General features: G+C 33.1%; 2 protein-coding genes and 1 pseudogene across 3 annotated transcripts; 1 reads left to right on the top strand and 2 right to left on the bottom strand.

Annotated features, from left to right (window-relative positions):
- Positions 1 to 1,419, top strand: LOC114181288 (probable membrane-associated kinase regulator 3). The gene has a single exon (XM_028067709.1). The coding sequence runs from the start codon at positions 99 to 101 to the stop codon at positions 1,155 to 1,157; it is 1,059 nt and encodes a 352-aa protein (XP_027923510.1). The 5' UTR covers positions 1 to 98; the 3' UTR covers positions 1,158 to 1,419.
- Positions 1,420 to 5,261: 3,842 nt separating this feature from the next.
- On the bottom strand, positions 5,262 to 8,365 carry LOC114185705 (ankyrin repeat-containing protein At5g02620-like). Of its 2 annotated transcripts, none has more exons than XM_028073591.1 (4): positions 8,004 to 8,365; positions 7,246 to 7,785; positions 6,429 to 6,838; positions 5,262 to 6,354 (listed from the first exon to the last, which is right to left on the bottom strand). In XM_028073591.1, the coding sequence occupies exons 2-4, from the start codon at positions 7,538 to 7,540 to the stop codon at positions 5,494 to 5,496; spliced, it is 1,566 nt and encodes a 521-aa protein (XP_027929392.1). In that variant the 5' UTR covers positions 7,541 to 7,785; positions 8,004 to 8,365; the 3' UTR covers positions 5,262 to 5,493. The 2 variants fall into 2 exon arrangements, with proteins under 2 accessions (XP_027929392.1, XP_027929383.1); XM_028073582.1 differs by having other exon boundaries at positions 7,246 to 7,782.
- Positions 8,366 to 15,879: 7,514 nt separating this feature from the next.
- Positions 15,880 to 17,857, bottom strand: LOC114190882 (annotated as a pseudogene).
- Positions 17,858 to 21,386: the final 3,529 nt, after the last annotated feature.

Raw genomic sequence — 21,386 nt, 5'->3', positions numbered from 1 at the left:
ACTTCTGTCTTTCCTTTATAAAAGCTCAATTTCCGAAAGGCATCTCCATTGTGCGACACACAAACAGAGAAAGCACCCCACAGAGAGAGTCACATGAAATGGCCACAAAAAGAGCACCCTCGGTTCATGTAGACGAAGACTTCATTGACATTGAACTAAGATCTTCGCCCAACTTCTCTTACTCCATTCACAACAGAGAATTTGAGTTCCAAAACAAGGAAGAGTCCACAACTTCCCCTGCTGATGAACTCTTCTACAAGGGAAAACTCCTTCCTCTTCACCTTCCTCCTCGCTTAGAAATGGTGGAAAAGCTCCTCCAGAACGCTGATGCAACCTTTGGCTTCGCAAGATCACAGTCTTCATTGGAAGAAAGTAGATTCCTTTCAACAAATGCCATCACCCCTCTTGAATCCTGCAACATCTCTCCCTCGGAGTCACGCAGGGTTAGTTCCTGCGAAACGCTTTCTTCTGAGTATCAATTTGATTGGTCCTCTGAGATAGAAGGCTTGGTCAGTGATCATCACCATCTTCCAAAGAAACAAACCAAGCACTTCTGGCTCGCTCAAAGGCTCAGGGCTTCTAAAACTTACTTCAAATCTTTGTTCACCAAATCTGGCTGCTCAGATAAGACCTGTGCCAGTGATGCAACAAGCAAAATGGGGGCACTGAAGAAACCCAAATGCAAGGAGTGCCAGAACATGGATGATGCTAGGAGAAACAGAAACCGAAACCGAAACACAAACACAAACACAAACAAAAAACCGTTTGAGCTTTATTGTGACTACAAGCACCGTAGGCAGAGATCTTGTATGGTCAAGAACAGTGACGTGGTTGAAGATGGGTTCAGTAACAGCAGCAGAAGGTCTTTCTCTGGGGTGATTCAACGGCATTATGCTTCCAAGGCTTCATCTTTGTCCTCCTCTTCTTCTGGGTCGTCCTCTTCATCTTCGTCTTTTTCTCTCAGTTCAGCTGGGTCTTATGAGTTGCAGTTGTTCAACAAGAGTATAAGCGTGGAGCTGGAGAATTCAATCGAGAGTGCCATCGCTCATTGTAAAAAGTCCCAGGAAAAGGGTGGTTCGACCAATTTTTGTTCAAAATCTGCAGTTTGTGGAAACAAGGAATTGATGAGAAGCACGAAGGGAAATTGCGATTGTTAAAAAGAACGAGTTTCTCATTTGAAATGCAATTGTGTGTTAAGGGAGTTTGATGCTTGAGTAAATAGCTTGGTTTGCAGCATTAATCTGTTAAATGGGTACTCTAGCTTCTCTCTCTCTCTCTCTCTCTCTCTCTCTCTCTCTCTGTGAATTCTTGTACATGTTGCATACTGAGTGAAGTTGAATCTTTTAGCTGTAACAGTTGCCATAATTAGTCCATGGGAATGCAAATTCACTCAAGCGAAAGTGACTTTGGTTTTTTAAATAATGCATAGTTATGATAAGTCGTCATGAGATTTCTCTATGACAAAGCGCCATGATAGGATACCGTGTTCTTGTCTTTTTAAATTTGAAATTGGTCCACACTTCTCAATCAACCCTCCTGTGCCACTCCACGAGATTTGTGGATTTGATTGTTCAACAATTTACACTAAAACGCAGCCCCCACATACAAATCTCACTTAATTGTAGTTACTTTGTCTCAGATATCCTAAGCTGTCACATAGCTCCTTTAAGATACTGTATATTATGAATTAACCGCACCCAAATGATGAAAATTCCTCAGAATTTTTTGACTGTTTTTCTTAGTTTGGTTCCACTGTAAAGGGTGAATTTTTTTTCCAACTGCCAAGTCTAATGTTCTGAATCTGACTCTTTTCCCCAGAACTAGATTCTCAATGACTGCCTCAGGCTTTCCCAGCAATTATTCCTTCAGAGTTCGACAGAGATAACTGATAGGATGATGTGGTAGTGTATGTAAATGATGAATGCGATGTTCATATCCTTTCCCTTTTCTCAGATTTGTTTAATCGTTTTAAGCTTTTGTGTGAAAAGAAGGGAGGGAAAAAGTTGAAAGTCATTTAGAATAACCTAACAGTGACCCAAAAAAGGTTACTAACAGCCATTCACCTTTTTGGAGGAAGAAAAAGCCTAAAAAGTGGTAAAGAGTAGTCTCATATGTGAGATGTGAAAATCATGGTACATTTGGTGCCTCAAACCTTTTCCTCGCCGACTTATCCCTTTTTAAAAACAAGCATCATTACTAACAACGAATCCCCAGCCAAGCACCACAGACACGCATACTTCACTGCAGTGTACAGCTAAAATGGTTCATCTGTATAATGTAATTACCGAGTTCAGTTTCTCTACTAGATTTTTTTTCGTGTTATCCTCTGCTCAACTATAAAAATACAATTTTGAAGATATTAGAGAGAATCTAAATTCGTAAATTCGTAATGGAAGTGTAATAGTAAATAAGTCACAAAATTGTGATGAGAATGCAATATATGTCTCCCTTTAATTCAATTTTAGAACAAAAGTAAAGTAAGAAATTCCCATTTTCATTCTGTAAAGGGCAAATAAAGGTACCACCAAACACATCACAACTTGCCATTGCGGGGCATGTACTATTCTGCAGATGTCACATTAAAGAAATAATCTAGTGTACAATTATTCTGCAGACAATTAAACCTTTACGCGTGCACTTCTTCCGTTCTTCGTTTCTTTTGGTTTTGAACTACACATGAACATGAAACTGAATCACATGCGGGGACTTCGAAGTTGCACCAATACGTGAATGTTGTAACGCAGTGTACTGATTAGACAAACACATGAAACAAAACACAAAGAACAAGCAATTATTTTCCCCCGCCAATGGGGTTGCTTCTTCATATTCATTCATAGTCCTAATGGTCAATGGATAAAGCTACGTATCTCTCTCCCGCTCCCTCTGTCCAAGTTCATGTACTCTTTCTTTTTTTCATGATAAATATTTAAAGAATCTTCCAGAAAAGCTAAACCTGTTAAGCTCTTACCACTGTTCTTGTTTACATTCCGTACAAGATGAAGTCCTAACTTAGAATCTGTCCCCAGAGGTAAATGCATATTAAATCAAATGTAGAAAACCAAAGTACATGATTATTCCACAGCTCAAAGTTCAGTTAAATTGATGTGTACTTCGGTGGCAAGGCAATGCAAATGGATGGTTGTGTGTCGATATTAAAGGTAAAACCTTTCAAATTTGTACTATGTTTAATGTCTGATTAATATCATAATATGATAAAAATGTTATAGGTTTGCATTGATATGTTTTGCAACTTGTTTGAGCAGAAGGTTCTAGAGACATTTACGTATTCTGTGAAGTGATTTGTTGTATTTCAAGGGTCCCGGTAGTTTAAGAAGAAGAAGAAGAAGAAAGCACCAACCGAACAGATCTTCGTGGGTGTCATCGATAGCATCCAAGAGTTGCAACTTGCAATAGTCACGTCAAACTGTGAAGCCAATGGCTAGTGTTGATTGGTGTCCCATAAACACATAAATATAGGAATAAGCCTTTCCTTGCTATGGTGGTTATTATGTTCCTCGTACACCATAAATGCATTATTAATTAGCCTTAATTTGCATCTATATATCGATCCTGTTGCAAAAATTAGCTACAAAATAGCACGGAACCTTTATTTTTTATTAACATTAACGATATTGTGTGACTTAACTGGTAGAGACATAGTTACATATTGTGAGAAATGATTTGTTTTGTGTTCATCTTGCACATATCATCTGAGAGTTGCAAGTTGTGTTAGTCACATCAAATTGTGAAGCCATTGATCTAGTCTTGATTCGTGTTCCTCCTACGAAAAATAATGCTGCTTCAATTCCCCTAAACAAATCCCAACTCAAGAAAATTTCAACTAACAGATAAACCTTTGCATGCTGTAGTGTTTATGATCCTCGTACCCGACAATACCAATGCATTATTAGCACTTCCTTTGCATTTATCGAACCAGACACCTCCAAGTAGCTAACACATAGCAACGTAAGCTCTGGTTTAACTATTGATAGAAAAGTCAAAATATGTATGCATAAGACGACAACAAAAGAAGCATTATAAGCACACGTATAAGTAAATATTGATCAATGATCATATCCTTTTGACCCTTTCCAGAGAAAAATACGAAGGTGCCACTGTTGGGTCAGTGACCAAGTGGAACACGTCAGTAATGTCAGCGGATATTCAAAGCCTCAAAATCATTATTTTCATGTGGATATAGTTTGCACTGAAATCTTCTGCTACTTTATTGTCGTATATTCATTCTTTCCCTTTAATATTTCTTTTCAATGTTTAACTTCTCAAAAATTAGCAAAAGACAGAACAACAGAAAGAAAAAATTACGCTTGTTTTTCCCACGTAACTTTCCACCACCTGTTCTTACCCGACATATATATATATATATCAAGTTGATGCTAACACACCTCACATCATGCTTCTACCCATTTAGGATTTTAGCCCACAGAATTAAATAATGAATGCCGTCTCTTTTTTCCTTCTCAGAAAACAATGCAGATTCTCAAGGATTGTACTATGATGAAGATGTTAAGTTGAACAATATTATAATTTGGCATTACTTAGTCACTTACATTCCAATAATGTTCGAACTTTAGATCATTATTTATTTCTATCTTCCCTGGTTACTTCTTTGCTTACAACGGACAAATAGTAGATTCTAACAATAAACATGAATATATTAAATATATCAGCAAGGACAGAGGTTTGGACAAGAAATTACACTGATTTCTGCACGAACCATGTGCCAGAAGGTAGTTTTGAATTTCTTTTCCCTCATTTTCTCCTAAGTTTATTTTGAAGGAAAGAAAACTTAACCTGATATATTCAGAAAATTACATGTTTTGCCACAGTATTATTTTATTTCCCAAATCATACAAAGTGGACACTCATTTAACGTAGTAAAGTGGTACACATGGCAGTCTTTGGAACTTGCCAGTAATCCCTAAAGCAAATCTTTCTGTTTGCTTTTTCCTTTGTCTTATTACTATATATACACAAATCAGGTGGCCAAAGTAAGTAGTCTCATCATAATAATAATAATAATAATAAAAATAATAAAATATTATTATTAAAATATCACTTGATTGGAGCAAGATGCAGAAGTGAACCTACTTCACTCTTCCTTTTTTCTTTTTTGGTGGTGACTATGATCTCTTATTTGGTGCTAATTAAGGAAATTGATATACTCTCTTCTAAAACAGAAGTTCATAATAATTCATCTACAAATAAAAAACCACAAAGAAACAATAAGTTTGTATGATATCTATTTTATGATGAAGCTAATGAGAAAATAAGCATCATCCAACGCTTGCAATTTAGAATGATCATTGAAGTACAAAGTGTACAATGATTACACATTTTGCCTGTGTTCTGCAAAGGCGTGTATGCTTTTGTAACATTAGTTAATGTTTGTTCTGCTAAGAAACAAACACCTACATCAATGTTAGTGTAATTTGACAAAAAAGGAGGAGAACTCTTAAATGGTAGAAATCAAAGTTATATAGCGTACACTGTCTTGTACTCATTCTCCGATCCAGACATCATCGACAAAGACAATGACTGTCTACTGCTCATTGTTGTTCGAAGACTTCTTAATCTTGAGGCCTCAACGCGGTGAGCAATAACCCAATAACAGAGTGTTCCTAAAGTTGCTGCCATAATCACTGTCCCTAGAGCAGTGGCTGCTATGGCCAACTCTTTATGATCTCCAACAATTATGAATGACATTGCAATAAACGCCACAGAAATTAGCACACAAGCCACCCACATCAACTTGTTTATAACTGCCATCATTTGTCTCTTTGCTTTCCTCTCAATAACAACCACTGATGTTTGGACAATCACAACAGCCAGTGATATGAAGAGTGCAGTAGAATCAAAGATTATGAATATCTTGAATCCAATATCAGGAGCAATGTATGCTTCCCCAGGAGACATCTCAGGAGAGAGTTTATCTTGTTGCTCAGGATACTGGCCCGGGACATTAAATATGGCAGCAAAAGCAACCGTTGCAATTAGGACAGCAACAATGGTGTTGTAGTTGATGGCATTGTTGAGTCCCTCAGTGTGCATTTTGTTAATTCGCTTCGCTATACCTCGCATGCGTCTCTGTGTTTTGAAGGTGTGTTCCAGCTGGTTATGAACCCCACTTTTTATGTCACTCACTGTTCGTTTCAGTTCAAGGGCTGTGTTTGTATTAGGCGACTTGATGGACTTGGCACTTTGAGCTCCCTTGTGTTGCAGAAAGTTGGAGATTTCCAACCGACCATTTTTCTCTGCAGTATCCAAGGCTGTTTCTCCAGATTTGTTGATAACATCTGTGTCTGTTTCTTTGCAATCTAGTAGCTTCTGAACAACCTGCGAGATTAGCACCTGAATATTAAGTTGTTTCTTAAGAGATGAAACATAAAAAGGAAAGCATCTTTTTCTACCTGTAGACGACCCTTTCTGGTTGCTATATGCAGTGCAGTGTTTCCCTTGGCATCTACCATATTAGCCATAGATGAATTCAATTTCACAAGCTCATCCACCAACTCAAGATTCTGTCCTTTAACTGCCATATGCAGCGCTGTCTGCCCCTTCTTATCCATTCTCAGACCAATTTCAGGTTCTTTGTTCAGAATGGCCTTCACTATCTCCACATGACCATTTCTTGCAGCAGAATGCAACACAGTTTTCCCATTGCTTTTCGCAATACTTACCAAGCTGCTACCATTTTCCAACAGAAAATTTACTACCTCAATGTGTCCTTGTGCTGCAGCAGTATGCAACGCAGTGGTGTTTGTCAGATCAACAGTCATCGAAATTTCAGGAATAAACTCCATGAGGACCTTCAATATATCTGCACACAAGTAAAAGTGAAAATCATTCAGACAAATCCAAAGTTTAAATTGATAATAATGACATAATTTAGAAATAAGACTCTATTAAACCTAAAAAGCTAGCTTTTACAAAGATTCTGGCAAATTTGAAAAAGAAAAAGCGTTTAACTCTTTGATAAATAATACATATAGGTTACCATATCAGTACATGACCAAGCTTCTTGACAAATTAAGCAAGAACTGTTAAAATACGTATCATAACATTCCTAAAAATGAAGTTAAATTACTGCAACAGTGCGTGTATGCTCAAAAGGGTTTAGAAAACACCCTAATCTGGTACTGGTATAGCAATGCCAAGTGAACCAACAAAGTAGTAACCAATAGTTAGGATCTACACCTACCCATTTGAGATCATTAAGAGACTTACCCAAGTGTCCATTCTTAGCAGCGATGTGGAATGCATCGAATCCATTTCGAGCTTTGAAGCCAGCCAACCCAACATCATGGTATCTAATCAATTCCTTCACTATATCAAGATGACCATTATCAGCTGCAACATATAAAGCAGTTTCACACGAGTTGTTTCTCTTTGAAAGAAGCTCCTTTAATTCACCCTCGGGACTCTGAGAGATGATTTCCCGAACCAATTCTAAATTCCCAGCTCGGATTGCAGATTGTAGGGGAGAATCACCCCGTATACCTGTCAATTGTCTCTTCATCATCTTTTTCAACGTATCTTCACGACTTCAATGGAGCTCCAATTTATCAAGTTTACATTTCCTCAAGACGTACCCAAGTTACAACAATTTATTATCTCTCACTATCAATTCACCAACCAATATTGCGAAGGCAATTCAAAATTGTACAGAACGGGATAAGCACTCAAGGTCCACTCGACTCCAAAACACATCCTCACCATTTCAGAGTTCACTGTTCAGACTTCACTTCTTCTTGCTTCTAGCTTCTGCTACATAGAGAGGTCACAAAAACTAAAGGGTGAGCAATAGTAGGAACCCAAAATTGATTCAAAGCATAACTTCTTTCAGCAGGGGTGGAACGCAATATTGCTTCAACAAATCTATAAAAAAAAATATGATCTTTTGAAACAAAAAAAGAAAATCAACTCAATAAATGGGTCAACAAGCAACAATATTTAATTGAAGGGAAAAGAAAAGAACAACCAACCAATAATTCATGAATAAGACGTGGTAGCTGATAGAGGGCCGGTTTATATGCTTCTCTTCCTAAGACACGTCGAAACTAAATAGGAAAATAGTATTAAGAAGAAAACTTGAAAGGGGAATTTGGATGAAGTTGAGGTGGGAAAAGGCAAAGAAGCAAATGAAAAACCTTCTACCCCATGTTCAACGGAGGAAAAAGGTAACACCTTTGCGGAAGCAGTTCAAGTAAGCTTCAAAAAAAGATTAAAAAAAGAGTAATTAAGAGATGAAGAACAGAAGAACATAAGAAGAGAAGAAGAACAGTGTGAATGGAGGATGGGTGCGGAAAACGCGGAAAACAAAATGCACGAGTTAGGTCCAGTTTGCCAGTTTCAACTTTGCATACAATACAATACAATGCAGTGGTCCCACGACATGATGACATGACATAACATGCAAGATGATGTTCAATATTTGACTGCAATTTTCCACTGAATAGGGACAACTAAGGTTTCTATATTTTTCTTCTTCTCGTGTTTAAAAACAATCTAACACCATTTAATTTATACACTCAATGGTACAAGAGATATTATGGAACAATATTATATATTTGTAATAAAATTAAAGTGAAAACCTTTTTAAAAAATACACAATTTTTTTATAATAATAAATTATAAAATAATTTAAATGTGATTTCTAATAATTTATGGCCAAAAAAAAAATTACAATTCTAAACGATCAGAGAGTTGTTGTTTGTAGGACACAGATATTGCTGAATCTTTTGAAGGTATAATTTTGACTACTTTTGATAACTTTTTTTATATTATGAAGTGTTATTTTTTAGATGGTTATCAAAATATTAAAAATAAAAAAATAGAAAATTATTTAAAAGATGATATCTAAAATTATAAGATGTAACTGTTAAAAAATCATTTTCCCAGTCTTAATCAATTGACTACATTTTAGTCATCATTTCAGAACTTCGTAACGGTATAAGTGCTTCTCAAACTGATTTCTCCTTCTTTCAAAAGTAGAAGTAAATATTCAGATAAATCATATCAACATTGAAAAGTCAAAGAAGAGCATGATACTCATTTTGATATGAAATGTTGTTCTACCATTTAAATTGCAAAATATAATGAAAAGAAAACTAAAAGGTAAATTTAATTATATAATATCCCATTCAATATTTATATACTAAATGATAAATATAACAATCTCCAATATATATAATATTTTATGCATCGTTCAAACATTAAGTTTCCAAAAAAAATGTATAGCAAGTCTGGAAAAATTAAAACATATTACTATTGTTAGTAGTAATATATAGTTCGGTTCTTATCATTTACAATATTATTTCGGGTGGAGATATCATATTAATTCACACAAACATCACAATCAACATATACATATATCAATATCCTCATACTCTCCACATAACCTAACAAATTATGATATAATCACTTTCAACTAAAAATGTATGAATCTTTAATGTTTTGCAATGAATCAGTGTAGTCATTAACACTTGACATTTTTCGAAAATTAAGTATGTTTCATCATTCACTAACATTTGACTATCAGAAGTGTAAACTCCATCAACCTTAATCCATTTGATTCCATTTCTTCTTCTTCTTCTTCTTTTTCTTTCCATTCTTTAGTAAAGCTTCTTAGCTTATTTATTTCTCTCTTTCATCTCTTTATTTTTAAAATTAGATCCTGCCAAATAGTAATGAGTGTGTCAAGGATCATTGCTAGTTTTACAGAGGAGAAGGTTTCACTAGAGAGATACAATACCAATGAGACCTGAGTCCAATCACATAAGGCATTAACACCACTCTCAGCCAAAAATCTTAAGGTAATGAGTTTACGGGTCTTTATTCTTATATAGTGCTCTGATACACTTCCCCTCCAGCGGAAGCATTCCCAACCACGAATACTCCTTTTCTGCCATTTTTTGTACCACCGTTCTTCTTAACGGGACACACTTACCTAGAACCCTTACCAGGAAGACTTTCGATACTAGGACCATACTGCACTCGTCTAAGCCGGTTTGAACCATCGACTATGATACCACTTGTTAAGATTTTACATAGGGGGTTTCACCGGGAAGAACAAACATTAATGAGACCCTGAGCCCAACCACATAGGACATTGACATGAGAAATAAAAATACTTCCTAGTTAGTCGTGAACGTAGGCATACACATGGTAAGCCGAACCACGTTAAATTCTCCGTGTCTATTTTTTTCTCTCCTTTATTCTTTCCTTTATTGTTTTGTTCCTAACAATCATTTCCACTTTAAAATAATTCTATAAAAAATGATATTTTGACAACTTTTTCTTGTAATTTGAGTATCATATTTCAAGTGATTTTGGAATATTGAAAAAATAAGAAAATGAAAAAAATGAGAAGTCACCTAAAAGATGTCACTTTAGATTGTAGCATAAAGTTGTCAAAATTTGACTGTTAAAAAATCATTTTCCTAATTGAAAAATATTTAGAAAATAATTTTTTAACAATTAAATTTTTATAATTTTCTCTTGCAACACGAGTTTGTAGCTTCTTATTTTTCTTATTTTTCTAATTTTTTTATATTTTAAAATTATTTAGAAAATGTAAACTCAAATTAAAAAAATTATCAAAATTTAATTATTAAGAAATTATTTCCCAAAATGTTTACGCTTGATATTGATTTGATTGGTTGAGAAAAATACAGGAAAGAAAAGGGTTGAAAAGACACGAAACAAAAGTTTGAGCAACAACATGGAAAGGAAAGATAGGGTTAAGAATGTGTACGAGAGACAGAGACAGGTATCGCTGTAAGGGTGTTTGAGAGCACCACGGCACTCAAACTTTCTTCTTCTATTTATCCCTTTCACACTAACTTTCTTCTTCTCTTTGACGGGTTCTTATTACACCCACCAAACATCTTTCACAACTTGGAATAATCAACAATATATTTTCGGAAAAAAATTGTATAACTGCATGGATGGTTACCCATCATTTCTTTTATCTTATAATCTTTAGGACTTTAATCCTTTGGTTTCAAAAATTATATCATTTTTAATATAATACAATCTTAAGAATAATTAAAAATTATTTTTTACACGTTAACAAGACAGTTACTTAAAACACACGTTATGAAAGACTTTACTTGGTGGGATAAAATATAAGGCCCACTAATATCTACATTTTTTTGGATGAATGATCAAGTAATACAAAAAAAAACATAAAAATCTTTCTTTTTATTGGTCTAATTCTCTCTCTATATTAAATCTGGTTATATGAATTCTAAATAAAAATTCTTATGTATAAAGTATCACAAATGTAATTCCAATATACTTTAAAAGAGATATAGTTATCGATATAATTCGAAAGAGATATAGTTATTTACTAAACTAAGAAAGGGAGTTATATGAAACCTATATATTAACTATAAATATGTCATACATACTATGAAATATTTATTTTACAAGTAAATAAGTATGTGCGGAATATCTTTTATAAATATATCCCTATCTTCCCAAAAATATTATGATGCAAATATAAAAAAAAAAAAAAATCTAAGGAACTATTTCCATCCAAAGAAATGATATACTATTTTTTTATGACAAAAAGTTGGAACAATGTGGTTTGTTGGGAACACGTTACAAATTATATTATAAAAATATAAATGTTTGAATTAAATGAGATTTGGTTGCAAACATTCTCATATTGTGATTGATTGATGTTTAATCACTAATTCAAAACTTTTGAAAATGCACGAAAGAATAGGATTAGGGGCACGTAACAACACCAAGGAAAGTAGTACGTTGTAGATAATTACTATGTTCATAAATTATTCCACATTTTAAAATGAATTCAAATGTGTAAATAAATTCAATTTATCTGGATTGGAGTATGTTTGGAATATATATATATATATATATATATATATATATATATATATATATATATATATATATATATATTATGAATTAAATTAAATATGATTCACGTAATTTGCAGGTTAAACGAGTTTAAATGAAGTTGAAAATAAGTTAATTTGTGATCTATCGACAATAATTTTTTATAATATTTTTTTCATCAGTTATTTATTATTTTTAATTATGTAAATTGAAAATTTATATTTTTAAATAGTTAAATGTTGTTTAATATTGTTTGAATATTTGTTTTTCAATTATATAATTTAGTTATAGAGGTTCACACTTTGATTTTTATTTACTATATTTATAATATCACTTTTGAATTACAATGTTTGATGAAATAGGTTAAAATTTTTATTTTATTTCTATAAATAGAGGAGTCAAGTAAACAATTTACTTTGATTGTACCATAATAAATATGTATCGAAACTAACTATAAAATTTTATAGCTTAAAAAAATAAATTGAATTGACTTACTTTAACTTCAACCAAGATGAACTAATCCATATAAACTAAATTGACTTATTTTAAGACCTTAAAGTACCAAAGTTCAGAGAATCACAAAGCTCTTTACTTCACGATTCGTTCTTTAATTCCAAATAGCTCATGTTAATATCATTCAAATCTGAGATGGATTGTGCATGTAAAAAATATTTTGAAGCTCAAGTGAGATATGTGCATCAAATGATAATAAATGTTGTAATAACGAATGTTACTTGATTATCATCTCGTGAACAATGTTATTTACATTAGGTATATGGGTTTTTACCTTGTTAGACATGAATAACTTAAATGATTACCTTAGTTAATTTGTTTAGGATTCCACTTATCTATTTTATGTTTTAACCTATGTTAATTACAGTTGACTGTTATAACCTTGACCGAAATATCATATCCAACATTATGTGGTGTTGTCCGATATGACCTTGGTCATCTTTGACACAAAATGAGATTATACCAGATAAACATTTATACAATTTGAGATGATCTTGGGTATTTAAGCCAAAATAATCTTGAGTATAGAGTCCAAGATAATGTTGAGTAAGTATAGTACAATTACAAATGGACATTTATATGTGTGATAATAAAATAACTTAATCATGGTAATTAATCTCAAAATTTGCAAAAAAAAAAAAGTAAGTGTTGTAAATTACTTACAGGTAAGGTATGTGTACACTACAAAAAAATTTGAAATTGCCGACAAATATATTTTTGTCTATAAATTTGAATTACCGATTTTACCGACAGATTCTCAAATTTTAATTACCGACAGAAAAATCTGTGTGTAACATAGATTTTATTTATCGACAGAAAAATTTGTCGGTAATTCAACTTTTTTTTACCGATAAATTTACCGATGGATTTTTCTGTCGATAAAACAAATGGAAAATTTTCTGCCCATATTTGAATTACCGACAAATTTTCTCGTCGATAAATTCGTCGGTACTACATAACTCAAAATTCATCGATAAAATCCGTCGATAATTTAATTTTTCTTATCGACGAATTTACTGACAGAAAAATTCGTGAGTAAAAGAAACGAAATTTTTTTTGCCCAAATTTGAATTACCGACGAATTTTTTTGTCGGTAAATTCGTCGATAATTTAATTTTCTTTTATCAACGAATTTATCGACAGATAAATTTGTCGGTAAAAAGAGCGGAAATTTTCTCCTCCAAAGCTCACCTTATAAGAAGACGAGAAGAAGAAGAAATAGGAAGAAAAAGAAGATGACAACGGCGAAGAAGAAAATGAAAAAAAGAATTGAAAGAGGGACAAGGAAGAAGATGAACAGTGCAACAAATTTACCAGCAAATTTTTTTGTAATTACCGACAAATTTTTCGATCGATAATTACCGATAGATTGTTTATCTAGTTCCTTAAGTAATAGAGCTTATTGTTCAAGTCATAACTTATAATTTGAGTTTGAGTGAAGAGTCAAAACAACCATTTATCTTCTCTAAAATTAAGTGCTCAAATGTGGAAGAGGACAATTTTTTTTTTTTGTTTTCACGTTCAACTAAATCAAGTGACAAATGATCTCTAGAATAATAAAGAAGACAACAATATTTTTCCCCTATAAGATTATCACTCTCAAATAATGTTGAGACATTTAAATGAATAAGTATGTTAGTCAAGTATAATATTCCACAACTTGGATGAGAGAGTGTAGATAATTTTTCTATTTTCAAGTAAAAAATATTGCTTAAACAAAAATAACACATTCAAATGACACTTTCTCTGTTTTAATGGTTTATGTTTACTAAATGATAATTTAAATGATAATCGATCAAAATAACAAAAAGTCATGCCTATGTGTTTGATCGAATGATGAGAAAAGTTATAATTATTAGTTAAGAATTAACTCTTTTTTACTTAACAGCATAGTAATCTAAACATTATAATTCGATCTTTTATTATTTAAGGACATAGTAATCTAAACCTTATAATTCGATTATGATTCGATTTACTTTAACAGAAACTATGAACATAAACTTGTTTGCTTCCGCAGTTTTACTAACAATAAAAGTTTAAGAACTCATTGATAAACCTGTTTAGCCCTAATGCACTATAGTCTATAGGTCAACCCAGATATCAATCAAAGGAATTATGGAATCAATTACAACATTAAATCACTCTGACTGTGATTAAAAACAGTAAACAAAAGATGGGCAATTAAACTGTAAATTTAGAACAAGGTAGTAAAAAGAAAAACTGTGTTGGTGTATGTAAACTGAAAATTAAAACAAAATATGAATTGTACTAAAACTGAACATGGTAAAATCAGAAAATGCATGCAATCTTTTGAAACTAAACAATAATATTAAAATAGGACAATAATTGAACAATTGAAACTGTAAATGCAGATTTATACAAGATGTTAATTCCAGCTAAACTATAGAAACGGAAAAGAAAGTGCGGAATCAAAAACTAAATCAGTGGAACCACAAATGTAAACAGCTTTAGACCAAAACAGAGAAATTAAAATCAGAACTAAACATTGTGATTTTTTATTGACTGAAAGGAACATTGCAGAATCGAAATTGATACAGAACTATGCAAATTGAAATCTGAACTAATGAATTAAAAATGAATCCGAGTGCAAAACCGAAGCTAATGTGGGAATATCTAAAAAAAAACTGAAAAACCTGACTTCTAAATTGGAAAAAAAAAAACTGTAAAACAAAGAACTGGAATTGTAACTGGGGATCAGATTCACATATTGATACTGATGTGGTTCAACACAGAAAACTGAAATACAGAGCTAGAAACAGAAATTGGCCTGGAGAAAATCAGTGCAGAAATGTAAGAACAGTGATAAACTGTAAAATCTATTTTAACTACCACAACGAAAATGAAGATAAACTGTAATGTAAATTGAAAGCTGGTATAAAGAGTACACGCGCATATAAAAGGAAGTAAAGGGCAATGCATTGAATTGAAAACAGAATCAAAAGTACAGAAACTGAATTGAAAATCAGAAATATCAAAAAAATAAAGGGTAAAGTGAAAATGACAGAATATCAATCAAAACCATGATCAATCAATCTTCTCTATTCTTGACTGCTAAGAGTTCAAACTCTTAGAACATGAAGAACACCAAAACCAATTGGTACACAGATTTTAATCACAACTCGAGAATTAAAGAAGGCAAGAATGAAAACCAGACTTCACATGATTACGTTCATATTCTTCATAATTCAGAACTCTGAAGAGATTGAATGTAAATTGCAGAAACAAACTACAAAAAAATATTAATGTTCTCAAAGACTACATACATGACAACTGATATCTGATGTGCAACCAAACATTATAAGAAAAGTGTAACTAACAACCTCGGCTTCCTTAGATTGTTCCCTTTGAAACACTCACTAAGAAGGAGCCATTTACATACGATACTAAGCTAAGAGTTCTTCGACATATACAAAATCATTGAACAGAGGCGTCAAACCAACATCGAAATCCACAGTAACATCAAATGGCATAGATTGGATTTATTTCTGACTCATCAGAATATGAAAGACGCAACGTTCCTTCTTTCTTAGACTTCTTCTCTTTCTTCCTCTCTCTTCGGGAGCGTTTGGATTTGACCACATAGTATGTCATGGTACCCAGAATACCACCCATTATGATGCCTCCTATAACTGTAACGAGTATTGCAGCCCACTGGCTGCGCCGACCAACTACTATGTAAGAAGCTGTAGTGTATGAAACAGAAGTACATACAGAGGCTAACCACATCATCTTGTTGATTACCTCCACAACCTTTCTCTCAGCCTTTACCTCCCCTCTAACAATGGTGATTTGAACCAACACCACTGCCAATGATGTAAACAGCGCCAACGCATTAGATATGAAGAAGGCCTTGAATGGTGCAGTGTGTACCATCACTGCCATCCCATTATCATAATCCCCACCGGGAACTGTGAAAAGTGCTGCAAATGCAACCGCCGCAAATAGCACAGCAACCACCGTTACTGAGTTGCCGGCGTTGTTGACTCCAGCCCTGTGCAACTTGCGTAGCTCGTTCTCAATCCCACTCACATTCCTGTTTGTTTTTCGAGTCTGTTCCAGCTGAAAATAGACATCTTTCTTAATCTGTGTCATGGTTTTCCTCAGCTCATCCCTCGGTTGGTTGAGATCATTGGCTTTAACTGCGCCATAACGAATCAGACACTCTTTGATCTCCAGAATTTCTTCAGTTATCGGAAGCCCCTCCGCAAGGTCTAGAGCTGTCTTGTGTTCTCTTGTCAAGGTATTCACATTGGTGTCAGGAAGAAGTAACAGCTCTTGCACTATCTGCACCAATGTTCGTAAGTCATTAGTTCAAACACAGTTTTTATATCAGAAATATGAAAAACTTGAAGTGAAGGCATTATGATATATACCTCTACCCTCTTCTTCCTCGTGGCTACGTGCAATGCAGTGTTGCCAAACCTGTCAGGGAGCATGACAATGGCTGCATCCGCATCCAAAATGAGCTTCACGACATCACAACTAATCCCTTTGACAGCCATGTGCAGTGCAGTTTGTCCTTTTTTATCAGTTCTTCGAGCAAGTTGTGGATCCTTCTGCAGCAGTATCTTGACTACAGCCACATGGCCCTGGCGTGCGGCTAAATGCAGAGCATTCTTTCCATTGGCCCTTGTCATCTCCAACTGAGTAGGATCCCGAGACAACAACTCTTGAACAACATCCGCGTGCCCTCGTGTAGCTGCAGAGATCAGAGGCGTTGAATTTGACTGAGCAAACGTTTTAATCAACCCAGGATCATGCTCTAGTAGCACCTGCACAATGGCTGCCACAATAAAATCCACAGTTGTAATGTTGAGTCTCTCTTAATAAACTTCAATAAAATTCTCTTGGTGTACTGAAACTCATTGGTTCAAAACCAATGTTGCATGAACAGTGAGGGCATACATGCATGCATGCATTCACGTATACGTACCAAGATGACCTTTGCTAGCGGCGATGTGCAAAGTGTCAAAGCCGGAGAGGTTTTTGGAGGAAAGGGATTCGGCGGTGGAGTGAGGGAGGAGCTCGAGGACGACGTCGAGGTGACCCTTTTCCGCGGCGGTGAAGAGTGCTGTTTCGCCGAGGTCGTTGACCTCGTTTAAGATGGCGTACCTGATGTGGGCAACCTCGGAGTCTAACTCGAAGGTCCCCACTAAGACGGAGTCGATCTCGGCGATGATCTGGCGGACGGCGGGCAAGTCTCCGCGCTGAGCGGCGAGGTGGAGCTCGGTGTCGTTGTTGCGGCCCGTTACCTGCTTGACATACTTCTGGCGGGGTGTGTCGGGGCGTTTGTTGGAGTTGGAGAGAAGGAGGGCCTTTCCGGAGGCAGAGAGGAAGAAGGTGGAGCTCGGGTGGTGGAGGGGGTGGGAGTGATGGGTTCGGAGAGAGGGTCGCGTTGATGAGGGTGGAGTCGGCGAAGGTGATAACGGCGATCCATGATTGGCCGCACCAACAACCAACGTGGTGGTGGTGGTGGTGGTGGTGGAGGTGGTGGTGGTGGCTACCCCCATTCTACAATGCTCTCAACACAACACCGCTTCCATCGTCTTCGTTTGATGAGTTGCACCATAAGCGGTAACTCCCTTCCCCAATATCGTTGATTTGTTTGTTCGTTACTTTCTTCCTTCTTTCCACACACCAATTAACACTATTTTCTTATTTTTAATCTTACTTTATTGTCTTCAACTGTTTTAATTAATTCACTTTAATCTAATTAATTATCTTTTTAGTCTTTTAAATTTCAACTAAACTTCAAAATAATTGTATTTTAGATTTTAAGTATTAAAATTAGATTCAGTTATGATTTTAAGAGCTAAAAATATAATTAACTTATTCAACTTTACGGTTTTTTAAATTCAACAATTACGAACTGATTGTTTGATTTCAGTTTTGTTGTAGTTTTTTTTTAAATAATTTAAAAGAAATAACAATTTGAGTTGTAATTCTTTAAAAAAATAAATAAAATAAAAAAAACATAATTTTAAGGAAGTAATAGAATCAGATGAGACTTCCATAAATTTAAAAGTTATATCTCAATTATTAGACCTGGATGTGAACAAAATATTCAGAGGTTTCAAATTATATATTTTTTTTAATTCATTATATCAGATTATAATAACTTTAGAAAGTTGTTTTCAATTGTTTTAGATTCACATGAAATTTCTCGGGTTTTATTCATGTAAATGCATTTTTTTATCTTCATCACAAGTCTTTTCCTTAAAAAAAAAGAATCAATTATTTTATTTTTTATTATAATTTTTCTAATATAAATTTATTACTACTCATCTATTTAGAAAAAGATAAATTTATCACTTTCAAGTGATACACATAGTAATACACAATAAACAAATTTATCACATACAAGAATAAAACATATTGCTTTAAAAAAAGTTAAAAAAAAATTAATCCGTTTAAAATGTTTCTTTTAACTTCTTAAGTCCACCCTGATGTAATTTTATTTTAAAACTAACGTGGGATTGAGAGTGAAAATTAAAATAAAAAGTAAAATGGAAGAAAGAAGTGGAGATGTATAAGAAAGAAACGAAAAATAAAAGAAAATAAAAACTATGCACGAAGTTTTTAAAAAAAATTAAAAATTTAATATAAATAATATAATAATATATAAAAATAATTTTAAAATAAATATTAAAAATTGAATAAAGGAAATGAGAGAGTTGTGATTTCCTTAATCATATCTAAAGTCCGCCAATGATCATTACACTTCTCACAATAGAGATAAGGAAAATAATTTTTTAACATTTAAATTTTGACAATTTTCTCTTATAATTTAAAGTGTCATCTTTTAAGTGATTTTTTACTTTTTCATTTTCTCATTTTTGTATATTTCAAAATCACTTAAAAAAGACCATCATAGATTATAAAAGAAAAATGTTGAAATTTAATTTGTCAAAATATCATTGTTTCTAATAATGTACATATAAACTCTTCTAATCGTCTTACCCCTATGTGAGCTTCCTTATTCTTACATCTAAATCTCTAAACATCCAAACATAGATAAACAAGAGGATGTAAACATCCAGAAGTCCCTCAACCTTCACCAAATATCGATATTTGGAAGTTTTATAATCTTTAATATCTTGAAGTCACACAACTTTCACCGGATGTCGACATTTAAAAACAAATTATTAAAAGTCAACATCTAAAGGCAATTTGTTCCAGAAAACTATACACTAGAAGTTTAGATTTGGAACTTTCTTCTCCAGAAGTCGACGTTCATATACGTTTAATGGTGTTTGGGAGTGAGGTCTACGCAGTTAGGGTTTGATAAGGTTCGTATACATTAAATAGGAAAGAGGGGTGAGGTTGAATATTTTTAAAATTTTACTGCTGTTATGGTCAAATGATCAAGATTCTTTTAATTTGGAAAGTATTTTTGGGGTGCTGAAGAAATATTGAAGATGCAAGAAGAAACCCCGAGAAACATAGTTTAACCCATACAGAGTGTCCCCAAAACAAATCCATACCCAGGCCCAATCCTTTCTCAATTACCCAACAACACCGGTTAATTTTCATGTCAGTATAGAAAGAATGTTTCTTACTAAAATTTATATATGACAAACATTATTAAAAAAATTAAAAAAATTAATTATTAATAAGCTAATAAATAATTCGTATACATTTTGGTTAATCTTTTATTAATTTTTATGTTATTATTCATTTTCATTTTTTTTTATACTTCTCTTTTTTTTATCAAAGTAAGTAAGAATGACAAAAACAGATAAGTCAAATCAATTTTTGCCCAATTTACCGTTAATTCGTCAAAAAACGGGATGTGGAATGGTCCATCATAACAAAATAGGTCAGAAAATTTGATCTGTTCCTGTCAAAAGGTAGGCTAATGGGCTAATGGACGATAGGCCCACTCCGAATTTTTCTTTTTTTACAATTTATATATGTATGTGGCAATTTAATCATATGATTATTTCTTTTTATATTTTAATTAGTTAATCGATGTCTTCAGACCAATTAAAATAATAATTAATTCTTTTTATATTTTAATTAGTTAATTGATGTCTTCAGACCAATTAAAATAATTAAAATTTACTTTTTAACATTATATTAAAATCATGAATTAGAAATAATCTCAACAATTATTTATTTGACATATTGTATTATATATTGTCAGAAAATTTATTGTTTATTAAATCTATTAATCTATACAATCTATTAATGTCTAATCTCACTAATTTGAGTTAGATTCATAATATATTTCTTAACTTTATATATTAAATTATTTTATTATAATTAATAATTAAAATTTGATTTATAATTATTTATTCTTTAAGTTATAATATTATTATATATCTTTATCCTATAAATATTATAATACAAAAAATTAGCATACCAACATATTCCATCTTTAACCTATTAATTTGACAAATTAAAAAAAAGGATCAAAGCATGTTAGTAAGTTAAAAATACCAACTTAAGCCACAATTTTTAATAGATTGGAGACTCACTTTGTCGCCTTCGCCAAAACATATTGAAATTAACAAAACACAATATATACACAAAAAATCATCATTGAATCCACATAATTATTTCAATTATTTTATTTCCTTTTTTTCTGATGCAAATACGTGAACTTCAAGTAAAGGAGGACAACAAAACTTTGGTCCTTCAATTGTAAATTTTCTGTTGTTTTATTTTGAACTATCAAGCTCGGGTCATCATCATCATCTAGAACTATCTGAGGATTTAAAACAATTTTAGTTTTGAACAATGATTCAAGACGTTTGAAGTTTGATAATACAAATAAAATATATTAATTGGAATAGCTATTGCAATATATATATTAAGGACCACATTGAAATGACAAAAACTTGTTACCACTTCCACGGTTGGTGATTGAAGATAGAAATGAGGCTAAAAATAAAACATATGAACGTGATGGTTGGAAAAAATGCACCTTCAATGGCTCAAAATATGATCGGAAATGACCCGGT

This window comes from Vigna unguiculata, chromosome 1 (assembly GCF_004118075.2).
Source record: "Vigna unguiculata cultivar IT97K-499-35 chromosome 1, ASM411807v1, whole genome shotgun sequence".
Lineage (NCBI taxonomy): Eukaryota > Viridiplantae > Streptophyta > Magnoliopsida > Fabales > Fabaceae > Vigna > Vigna unguiculata.
This window is presented reverse-complemented; position numbering and strand designations above follow the sequence as displayed.